This window comes from Cotesia glomerata, linkage group LG1 (assembly GCF_020080835.1).
Source record: "Cotesia glomerata isolate CgM1 linkage group LG1, MPM_Cglom_v2.3, whole genome shotgun sequence".
NCBI classification, from domain to species: Eukaryota; Metazoa; Arthropoda; class Insecta; order Hymenoptera; family Braconidae; genus Cotesia; species Cotesia glomerata.
In genome coordinates this window covers 713,449-725,615 of record NC_058158.1, presented here as the reverse complement: position 1 = coordinate 725,615, position 12,167 = coordinate 713,449, and the positions used below count along the sequence as shown (strand labels likewise).

General features: G+C 29.8%; 1 protein-coding gene across 3 annotated transcripts in view; it reads right to left on the bottom strand.

Annotated features, from left to right (window-relative positions):
- Positions 1 to 893: 893 nt before the first annotated feature.
- Positions 894 to 12,167, bottom strand: part of LOC123259349 — a 135,752-nt gene continuing 124,478 nt past the window's right edge. For all 3 annotated transcript variants that reach the window (XM_044719796.1, XM_044719804.1, XM_044719786.1), the window contains 6 exons: positions 5,590 to 5,794; positions 4,772 to 5,030; positions 3,375 to 3,612; positions 3,130 to 3,284; positions 1,852 to 1,940; positions 894 to 1,712 (listed from right to left, as the gene is read on the bottom strand). In XM_044719796.1, the coding sequence (XP_044575731.1) occupies positions 1,544 to 1,712; positions 1,852 to 1,940; positions 3,130 to 3,284; positions 3,375 to 3,612; positions 4,772 to 5,030; positions 5,590 to 5,794 (1,115 nt within the window). In that variant the 3' untranslated portion in view covers positions 894 to 1,543. The remainder of the gene's footprint in view (positions 1,713 to 1,851; positions 1,941 to 3,129; positions 3,285 to 3,374; positions 3,613 to 4,771; positions 5,031 to 5,589; positions 5,795 to 12,167) is intronic.

Here is a 12,167-nt window from a genome sequence, read left to right as displayed (position 1 = left end):
TTAATTTTTTAAAAATTATATTTCAATAAAATAAATTATAAAAATTTTTAAATGTCGGGTAATTTAATTTTCATAATAAAATGAAAATTAAGTTAGTTGACATCTAAAAATTAAGGCATTTTTTTTATTGTAGAAATTGTAACAAAAAAAAATTAAAAAAAATTTCATTCGTAAAAAACTTTAAAAATTATAAGTGCAATTTTTAAAAAATATTTTTTAGTTCCAATTTAATAAATGAAAAAAAATTAAAAATGTCGGGACAATTTAGTAATAATAATAAAGTTAGCCGACGTTTTTAATTTTTTAATTTTTTTTTAATAAATAAATTAAAACAAAAAAAATATTTTTAAAAAATTGCACTGACAGTTTTTAAAGTTTTTTACAAATGAATTATTTTTTTAGTTTTTTTGTAATTATTTTTTCAATAAAAAAAAATTATAAAAATTTTTGAATATCGGCTAACTTAATTTTCATAATTTAGTATTATATTAATAATTAATAAATTGAATTTTTAATTTTGTAAAATAAATACCTGTGAATTTTTTTTCATTTTTTCTTGACATAATTTCTTACAAAACTTATCAACACATCTGTATTAATTTTATGACACTAAAGTTAGCAGTCACTTGATAATTTTTTAATTTTATTTAACAAATAAATCTTTTTTGAAAAATTATTTCTAAAAAATTGCATTTATAATATTTTAAAATTTCTACATGTCAATTTTTTTCTCTCATTTATTTTTGTCACTATTTAACTGTTAAAAAAATTCTAAAAATTGATAAAAATCTGGTAAATTTATTTTCATATTAATTTTCACAAACTTGCACGAATTTTTAAAAGTACATTTTTATCTAATAAACTTTCCAAAAACTCAAATATTTTTTAATTTCAATGTCACGCAATTATTTATAAGAGTGTATTCCGAAATATATCACTAGTAAACTCTAAATTTTTAATCAGCTGTCAAAAAAACTCGTCTTAGTTACAGCGCCTCTGGTGGTCAAAGCGGGAAGTACAAATTTTTAAATAAAGCCGCCAGTTTTGGCCGCTAGAGGCGCTGTGGCTCACTTCAATTGTAACGTATTTCGGAACTAACGTCATTCCAATTTTGAAGAGTCATTGCAGCGGAAGAAACAATAAATATCTTACACTAATAATTACTATTTATACATAAGACGTTAGTCGACAATATAAATAATTAATAAACAAAATAAAACTTAGCTGTTAATAATTAACAATTATTATTTGGTGTAACGCTACGCTATAAAATAATTTCCGACATAAAAAATCGTGGAAGACCTTTCAAGCTATTAACGTCTATATACTCAAAAAACAATCAAAGTAAATTAATTAATTATTACAATAATTATAATTTATTAATGACTTTTTTTTTATTATTATTTAATATTTAATATTGAAGTTTGTAAATCTAACAGCGGTACTCTATCTTCCTGGTCTCTTTAGGAAGTTTAACGGGGCCGTTTGTGGGCAAGCGGTAGTTGCTCCTCGTGGGCGCGGGCCATCGAGGACTCGCCTCGTCTCACAACCGCTCGACGTAGTTTCCCGGGAAGGTGCCAAAGTACCCAGTTCTTTGGCTTGAACCAACGAACCACCCGTCGTCGCACTTTTCTATCACGAACACCGTGTCGTTCTCTTTCAGCTCCAGCTCGTCCTCGTTCTGCGGCCGGTAATTGTACAGCGCCCGGTACCTGAATAATTAAGCGGCACAATACAATTTAAGGAAAAAAAAAATAAAAGGTAAATAAATAATAATTATTATTGTTATTAGGTAATTAAGTTGAGAGTTGACAAACAGAGATAACGAAAAAATGAATCGAAATAACTCACGGCAGCGTATCCGAGTGTGTGTCGATGTGCAATGTTTCGTTGACAGGTGCAACGTGCAATTTGTTGCGTTCAGTGACACCAATGCGTGGCTGCAAACCCAAACAATTCATTAAACCACTAGCCCCACAGATTTTCACTCTTTTTTTTTCATTTTTTTTAAAGTTACAAATTTAATGACGTTAAAATTTTAGCAGTCATTTGACAATTTTTTTATTTTATTTAACAAATAATTATTTTTAAAAAATTGCTTTTTAATCTTTTTAAATTTCTACACTTCAATTTTTTATCAAGTTAGAAATGACTGGACAATTTTTTTATTTTATTTAACAAAAAAATTTCTTCTAAAAAATTATTTTTAAAAAATTACATTTTCTAATTTTTAAAAAATTTCTAAATTTCAATTTTTTTTGTCACAATTTATTTCTGAAAAAATTATCAAATATCTGCTAAATTAATTTTACGCCGAATTTGATATTAAAGTTAGCAATTAATTGACAATTTTTTTATTTTGTTTAATAAACAAATTTTTTCTAAATACTTATTTTTAAAAAATTGCATTTTTTAATTTAAAAAAAAATTTCTAAATTTCAATTTTTTTTGTGACAATTTATTTCAGAAAAAATTATCAAATATCTGCTAAATTAATTTTAATAAAAATTTGATATTAAAGTTAGCAATTAATTGACAATTTTTTTATTTTATTTAATAAACAAATTTTTTATAAAAAATTATTTTTAAAAAATTGCATTTTTTAATTTTTAAAAAAATTCTAAATTTCAATTTTTTTTTGTCATAATTTATTTCTGAAAAAATTATCAAATATCTGCTAAATTAATTTTGATACAAATTTGATATTGAAGTTAGCAATTACTGGACAATTTTTTAATTTTATTTAACTAACAAATTTTTTCCAAAAAATTATTTAAAAAAAATTGCATTTTTAACTTTTCTTAATTTTTATATTTCAATTTTTTCGCCATAATTTATTTATTAAAAATATTATTAAATTTATAAAATATCTGCTAATTTAATTTTAATATAAATTTGATATTAAAGTTAGCAATTACTGGACAATTTTTTTATTTTATTTAATAAACAAATTTTTTATAAAAAATTATTTTTAAAAAATTGCATTTTTCAATTTTAAAAAAATTTCTACATTTCAATTTTTTGTAATAATTTATTTATTAAAATTATCAAACATCTGCTAAATTAATATCCATACATATTTAAATTAATTTTTGCTAACACTAATTAAGTTTAATTTTTAATATTTACCAGAGATATATATTGAGGCTCGGTAGTACTTGTTTTCACGGGTATCGATGGTGTGTAGTGATGAGGTCCCATGCTTAATTTCCCGCTGGCAGTTCCATTGGACAGCATGCTGTGAGCCGCTGGAGAAGCCACGGGTTTGCTAGACACCGGAGTTTCTGTAAGTTTTTAATAATTTACAATATTATAAAATATTTTATTTTTTTCCAAATTTTTTCATAATAATGATGATGAGAGGTGCTCATTACCGGGTCGGTGTTGCCCTGGCTCCATAATAACTTCAACATAAGTAACCGGGAATATGCCCTTGCGGTTTCCGATTCTCCCCTCGAACCAATTGTCGTCGACTCTTCTTGTTAGAACAACGAGCTCTCCTTTTACCAAAGATAGTTCCAAGTTTGTTTGGGCGATGAAATTGAATCTTGCGCGAGCTTGACCCTCGTACGGTTTTTTTGGCGTCGATCTCATTCCTTCGAAAGGAAGAACCTGAAATTTTAATCAGTGATTTTAATAATTTAATAATTTAAATTAAAAATAATAATTTAATAATTTAAATTAAAAATAATAATTCAATAATTTAAATTAAAAATAATAATTTAATAATTTAAATTAAAAATAATAATTTAATAATTTAAATTAAAAATAATAATTTAATAATTTAAATTAAAAATAATAATTTAATAATTTAAATTTAAAATAATAATTTAATAATAATAAATTACAAAATTTGTTTTACATTTTCATGATTAGAAAATGTAAAATATAACGTAGGAATTAATTTAATGGCTCCTAATATTTACTGAGATAAATTTTGTCAGGTTCATTAATAATTAAAATGACTTTCAAATATTCACTGATAGAAAAACAATCTTGATTCAAGAAACTTTTTTTCTTCAAAACTTGAACTCTTGAAACTAGATATAGATATATTTCTTTCAAGAATTTTTGTCTCTTGGTTCAAGATAGGCGATAACATTGATTCAAGATGTTACCGACTTGTGTTAAGAATGGCTTTTTTTTTGAGTCATTAATTTACTTATTTCCAAGAAATAATTTTTTTTTGGTATAACAATTAAAGACTATTTAGTTTTTGAAATATACTTTGATGAATTATTTTAAGTTTTTTAAAAGATAATGTTATTTTGATTGAAAAACTTAAATGTATCGATTGAAGATAATATTGCTCTTGAGCCAAGAAAATCTACATCAAGACAAGAAATTTTTAAAGCAAAATAATCATTTGTCTTCCAAAATAAATTCTTAGATCAAGAAAATATTTCTTGAGTCAACATAAATGTTCTATCAGTGTTCTAAATTTACTGAATTATTAAATAAGATATTGTTTAATATTTAATAGAACTTTAGTCGAAAGACAATTTAAAGTTAAAGCGAATGAAAATTAATTTTAGATAAAATTATTTCTGTTTAATTTTTTTAAAAATTAAAGCACGAATAAAATTTTTCAAATTTTAATAATAATTAATTATTAAAATAATTAGTCAAAGTTTTGGAAAAACTTTAAAAAATTTAAATTATTTGAAATGAAAAAAATTTTTCTCATTTATTTTATTTCATCTTGACATATTTGAGCTCTAAAACAAAAATAGTGTTTCATTAATTCAAACATACTATAAAATTTATTTACCTCGACGTAATTGAGAGGAAAAAGACCGACCATGGCATTATGTTCACCTTCGTACCAATTTTTATCAATTTGCCGGCGAATGAGAATTATGTCACCTCCCCGGAATGACAATTCACGCGATGTCTGTCCCACAAAATTGTACATCGCTCGCGCAACAAGCCGCGGCTCGGGAGTTTGCTCTTGAGATCTGCTGCGGTAGCTCAGGTCGTCCAGAAAATCGTCATACCGATTCAGAGGAATCGGGGATTTTTGCGATGGTCTACAGAAAAAAAAATTATCAGAGCTAATTTTTCATTTAAATTATTCTGCTGCGAGAATGTCGCGTAAGATTATTTCTCGTTGCATATTTAACGCAAACATTGCTCCATATTTTCTCACCCACCACCCGCAGGGTTAATAATTTAGCAGCGGTGAATTTTAAATATTCAATAAGAATCCACAATGTCTCTCAAATATTATATATTAACTGTCAGGTTATCGAAGATTAATCAAACATTGATAAATTAATTATTCAGGTGACATTGTACCTATCTAAAATCTCACATTTGATCTTTAATTATTGATCAGAATGAAAATAAAATTTTAGTTTAATAATTAATAATTAAAATTAATAAATAGGAGTAGCTAATTTTTTCTTGTTATAACTAAATTATAGCGAAAATTAACCAAATATTAGTAAATAAATTATTCAGGTGACAGTTAACGTATCTAAAATCTCACATTTGATCTTTAATTACTTATCAAAATGAAAATAAAGTTTTAGTTTAATAATTAATAATTAAAATTAATAATTAGAAGCAGCTAGAAGTGTAACTTACATAAAATTATCAGTGTGTCGACGGGAATCGATGTCATGAAGTTCCTGGAGATACTTTCGTCGTCTCTCCTCCTGATAAACGCGGCGCATGTTCTCGGCACTCCTGCGAGCGAGTTCTTCTTCACTGAGAATTTCCTTGGCTTCCGCGCGGACTGGAGAACGATAGTGAATCGTCACCTCACCCTCGACATATCTTCTCGGTGATTCTGCACAAGACAAATTATTTTATTTCCTCCTATCCTTCGCAATACACCCACAAACTTCTCAATCTCAACCTCTGCGCATTCAAACCCACATAGATAAATAAATAACTAGACAAATAAACGAATAAATAAAAAATAGTGAAACGACGTTAATTAGGATTACTACGAATCGCGTTTGAATAACCCAGTTTCTCGGTTGGCTTATTATTAGTTAACGCATTTAGTTCCCATGGCTTCTCTTTCTTTATGTTACTCCAACTCAAACTATAATTACATTTACACAAAGCTTTTTAGTTTTTAGTTTTTATTTTATTACTATTATCATCATTTCAACAAACATTTTTGTTCCGCCACCTCGGAGCTTTGAACCCTTTAATTCTACATTTGTACCTACGCATGTCGTATTATATAAATATTTCAATCGTTTTTTATTTTAAATTATCCTTTTAAATTCAAAGCTTTTAGCGGAAAAAATTTTTTACATCAAAAGAAGTAATTTCGATTGGTTCTTTTTATTTTTATCCATTGATATTTTGCAAGCGGAAAAATTTTTTTCAAACTGAATCGGTGAAACGGTCAGTTAGCTTGTTTACTCGCATGTAATTTGATTTTTTATTGTTTATACGACAATTTGTTGACTAAATATCACTCGCTGATTCAAAATTCGAACTTTTGTTTTTAGTTATTGATATTTTTGTTCATAATTTTGAAATAAATCCTTTGATTGTTGTTATGTTCAAAAATTCAAGCCAAAGTGCGCACTGATAGAAGGATTTGTTTATAGTTAAAAATATTTGTTAATATTTAACAAATCATTTATTAGAGACCACTTTTTAGTATTAAATAAATATTTCTAAATATTTAAAATGCTTTGTATTTAATAAATCTGATATTCATTTATTAAATATTAATAAATCTTTTTAAATACTAAGAAATATTTGTTGAGGACTAAAAAGTGGTCTCTAATAAATGATTTGTTAAATATTAACAAATAATATGAACTATAAACATATCTTTCTATCAGTGCGTTAAAAAAATAATTGAATTTAAAATTTTATTTAATAATTCTGAAAAATTTAATCGAATTAATTTTAAAAATTTTTACACTGACAGAAGGATTTATTAACTATTAATAATTTGATTTATTAAATTTTAATAAATATTTTTTAACCATCAATAAATATTTATTTGGAAGAAAAGTACATTTATTAATAATTAATAAGTATTTATTAATTATTAACAAATATTTATTAACAGTTAACAAATTGTACTTAATAAATATTTGTTAACTGTTAACAAATATTTATTATTTAATAAATCGTATTTAATGAACAATTTAGTAACTCTTAATAAATATTTATTAAATCCTATGATGTTAAAAAATCATTTATTAACAGTTAATAAAGCTTATTAAATATAAACAAATTCTTCTATCAGTGTAATTTTAAAAAAATTTAATTTATATATTTTTATAAATTTGCGATCCCAATTCTATCCAACTTTTTATGATAATATCGAAAAATTTTCTAAAATATTACTCTTGTAAATTCTCCATCACACCTCCGAAAAACTTTAAATTTAAAATTTTAAATTAAAATATCCTAGTGTCTTTATCTAGAGCATTTCTCAAAAAAGTTAGTAAAAACATATATGAACCCTAAGAACTTGAAAATTACCGCGTTATATCACGTCTGATGAGAGGATATAAAAAGCAAACTTTTTCTTATCGCGTTCTCCGAGTGCATGTGTATACATAAACACAGAGAAGCATTATTCATTACTTATAATAGTGAAAATACTGTCGGCTATACTAGCTCGTGAATGAAACATCACACGGTTTTCACTTAACGATTATTACATCACATATTTATACTTTCCTCTAGGCTCTTCTTTTTTATTGCTCAATAAAACCCCGTCGGTTTAAAAATATTTATTGCTATCTAGTCCCAATTTACCATTTCATTAATAACAACAATATTAAATATAATACATTATAATCATAACCATAAACTATTTCCTATTCCCATCAAGTCACGCGGAAAGTATAAATTTTAAAAACTAGGCCAGAATATTTCATTGTAAAAATAAAAATAAACCTCGAGTGTACTTGAGTGTTAACGTGAAACTGAATACTCGACATAAAAAACAGTTCTGCTAGTGCAGACTCTGATGACAACTATCTAGTCGCTGAAGTCACTCCTGAACTAACAAATACAAGTACTGAATAAAATACAATATTTTTTTTTTAAATTCGTGATCATGTGACCGGAGCAATAGCGGTACAGAGTAAGCAGTTATGCTCGAGAACGCATCCTATCGATGTAATACTGTATTCAAATGTACTGACTGTACGGAATGGGTCCGTAGACGAATGGAAGCGTGGTTCCGGTTCCGGGTGTCGAGTCAATTGACTTTCCGCGGTCCGTGATCTCCGAACCGTCTCTATCACTCGAGCCATCGGAAATAATCGAGTTGCTGAAGCTGCTGACCAGCTGAGGAGACCTCAGATCCTCGTTGAATTTCTCCAGGTCCATCTCCAGCTCGCGCAGGCAAGAGTCCGGGGACAAGCTCATCATCACTGACTCGTCATTTAAAAATTTATTCTTCCTTAGAGGCGCTGGGGGTGGAACTGGCGAAGGTGAAGAGTCTTGAACCCTAGCGTAGGCAGCGAAGACCTTATCATAGTCAGAACGAGGTCGATTGGCTCCCTCAAAGGGCTCCCTCAAAGGGCTGTTTTTAAACCCAAGGACGAACTCCACGGAGTTATCAAAGTCGACTCGTGACTTGCGTCCATTGCTGCTGACCGATTGATTGCTCTGGCTGGTGAGGGTCTCGGTGCTACCGAACCCGCTGGTTACGTGGCTACTCTGCTGAGTATCCAATTCCAATCGGGTTTTCATAATACCCCCCAGGTTGTCGGTATCAGTTACGTCAGCGCAGCCTTGAATGCTCTCGCTCGGAGCCTTTGCTTTGGCTTTAGCTTTGGCTTTGCCTTCAACTCCAGCTGCAAATATATCTCCATCTTCATTCTCGTCTGCCAGATTAGTATTACCATCAGAACAACCAAAGAACCGCCTTCGCAACAGTCTGTTGTGCTGGAATATCTCGTGGAGCCGGTCTCTGCTTCCGCGAAATTCCTCTGATCCAGGATTAAATAAGATATCGGCGGCTTTTGGGTGCTCTGAGCGCCAGTAGGACGCTTTAAGGCTTCTATTATCGTTGAAACTTTCCGAGTCTTTGGTATTAGCATTCAAAAATGCGGATTTTTTTCTAAGTGGGGAGGTGTGACGTGTGTCGTCACTTTCTTCACACACTTTGTCAATGTCAGGGGCACTGCTGTCACCAAAGTAATTTCGCTCGAACTCTGTTCGTGGTTTCCAACTTTGGCTCCACCGTTTGTTCGCACGATAATGATCCTGATGATGATGATAATGATCAACTGGAGAAGAAGAAGAGGGAGAGGAAGCTGAACTATGGCTTGTCATCTGTCTGGATGCTGTTGTTGCTGTTGCTGCGTCCTCAAGTTTCTGAGGGTAAGCTCCACCCAGTGATTTCATTCTCTGGAGATTATTGATGTCGTATGTGAGAGCCATCCATTCCGGGCTACGCTCTAGATCTTCCACCCGAGCTAGAATTGGAGCTCGACATCTCGACGCGGCACTTGCAATCATTTTCACTTTTATTAATAATAAATTTGTTTTTATTATTTGATAAAACTTGAGTTGAGGCACAATTAAAAGCACACTTGACACTTTGACATTTTAATTATCGATTTCCCTTTGGGTGATACACCGGAACGTGTGTGTGCGATCTGCTGAGCAGAGTAAGACTCGCGAGACTGGTCAATCTTGAGAAGAGCACAAGGCCTTCAGCCTTACTTGTTCGGAACAATACGAAGACAATGGCCTCTGTTAGTGTATAGAGTTTACCTACAACATTCAACATTGTCCGTACTCAAGTTAACACACTCGGTAGAGAGTAGAGAGGTTGGAGGGGCTCCTATGTTACGAATAATCACTCGCGGGGGCCATTCACGAGGCCTCGCTGGCTAGAGCATGTGTTTATACGTTGAGAGTACAGAGTGTAAGTGAGATAAAGAGAGTAAGAGGTTCTCAGTAGACCGTCACGCTCGTGAAAGACCCAAGACGTAGATTGCTTATCGAGTAACAGCAAAGCTAAAGAGAATAATCCACTGTTCTGTACCGGAAGGATCGTCCTCTTTATTTAATACGCAATAATACTCACTTTTTAATTTTTTAATTAATATATTACTAGCAATCTTGCAGTCACTTGTGAACTATAAATAAATAAAATTTTGCTTTTTAAATAATGAATTTTGTTAAATTGCACTGTACTTTTTTAACTATTGACGTTTTGGAAGATATAAGCTCACCCTGATGTTACACTCATCAAGAGCTTTCATTTGAGTACCCACATGCATTTTTATATATTTTTCATGTATACATATATATAATATATATAAATATATAAAAAATTGATGTGGGTACTTAAATGAAAGGTCTTGATGAGTGTAACATCGGGATGAGCTTATATATTTGAAAATGTCAATATTTCACAAGATACAAAATCATTTTTTAATTATTGATATTTTTTAAGATATAAGCTCATTTTGATGTTACACTCATCAAGAGCTTTCATTTGAGTACCCACATGCATTTTTATATATTTTTCATATATACATATACGTAATATATATATAAGTATATGAAATATATGAAAAATTGATGTGGGTACTCAAATGAAAGATCTTGATGAGTGTAACATCGGGATGAACTTCCGTCTTTAAAAATGTCAATAGTTCACGAGATTCAGGGTCATTTATAAATACACTGGTCACAAAATTTTGTTTATTCTCGTAATGATAAAGATTGTTAACTTTTACTATTTTCAGTATCGTGAAAAATAAAGTTAACTCTCTGTTGGTTTAATCGATTTTTATTTCTTATCTGTACAAAGTTTACTTTATCTAGAGATTTTGTCCTGTTTTCCTGGGTATTCATTGAATTAAAGGGATAAAGAGCAGAACGCTTTGTCGGAGCAGAACCTCTACTCGGTAATTGTTGAAAAGTCGACAATAAAAAATTTAATATCCTGTCTTATTTTATTTATAATTTTTAATAGATATTGCGGTGAAAGATTATCGGAGAAATATTGTCCATTACCCGGGGGCGGAGACCCGAGACGGAAAAGGAATAGAATGTGAGTCAGGTTTAAAAGCTCGACACCCAAGGGTTATTAAATTCTAGCTAATGGTTAATGGCACAGGGGTTATTTGACGGAGAGTGGTGGGTGTGCTAAAGGTACAAGGGAAGGTTTGTAATGTAGGTCCCTCGATTTACCAGCACGACAAGTTCACTGGTAACACCCGTCGTATTTTAACCGCCTTGAGGAAAATATACACCGATATAATATTGCTTTTACTTCATATATATATATAGAAGTAATACTTAAAATGAACCGGTGCCCGTTTGTATTCCGGTGGCGCTCGCTCGCCAGCTGAATAGAAACAACGTTAAAGTAAAAAGGTTTAAATGAAAATAAAGTCCAATATAGTCGGGACCGGGGCGGGCGTACCGTTGAGTCTAGTGCAAAAGCTAGTGAAGAAAAGACGAATGGCCTTGTCTATATTTATTATGCCATGGCATTAGAGGCTATGGCAAATTATAATTAATTGCCCGGTTGACACGCGAGGGAAATAGAAAGCAATAGGGCCATCGTTAATTATTTTCTCCACCGACCTAATTGAACACTAATAGACTCGGGAAAATGAAACTCGGTACTTACGACCGTTCATTATTTTTTATCGACAACATCATCATCTATATTATTAAGAGAATAAGCGAAATTTTTTATGGTTAAATTTGGTATCGTTGGAAAAGTCTTGACTTGAATTTGTGTTTTTTTCAAGATTTCATAAATTTATGATAAGTATTTAAGCTGCATTCGAAAATGCTCTATCTCTAAATACATAATTAATAAATTATCTTGTATCTCTGGAACTATTGACATTTTTAAAGATATAAGCTCATCCTGATGTTACACTCGTCGAGACCTTTCATTTGAGTACCCACATCAATTTTTCATATATTTCAAATATTTATATATATTACATATATGTACTTATGAAAAATATATCAAAATGCATGTGGGTACTCAAATGAAAGCTTTTGATGAATGTAACATCGGGATGCGGTTATATCTCAAAAAATGTCAATAATTAAGAACTAACTTTGCTATCTTGCCAACTAATGAAATTTTTGAAGATATAAGCTCATCCCAATGTTACACTCATCAAAGCCTTTCATTTGAGTACCCACATCAATTTTTCATATATTTTATATATTTATATATATTA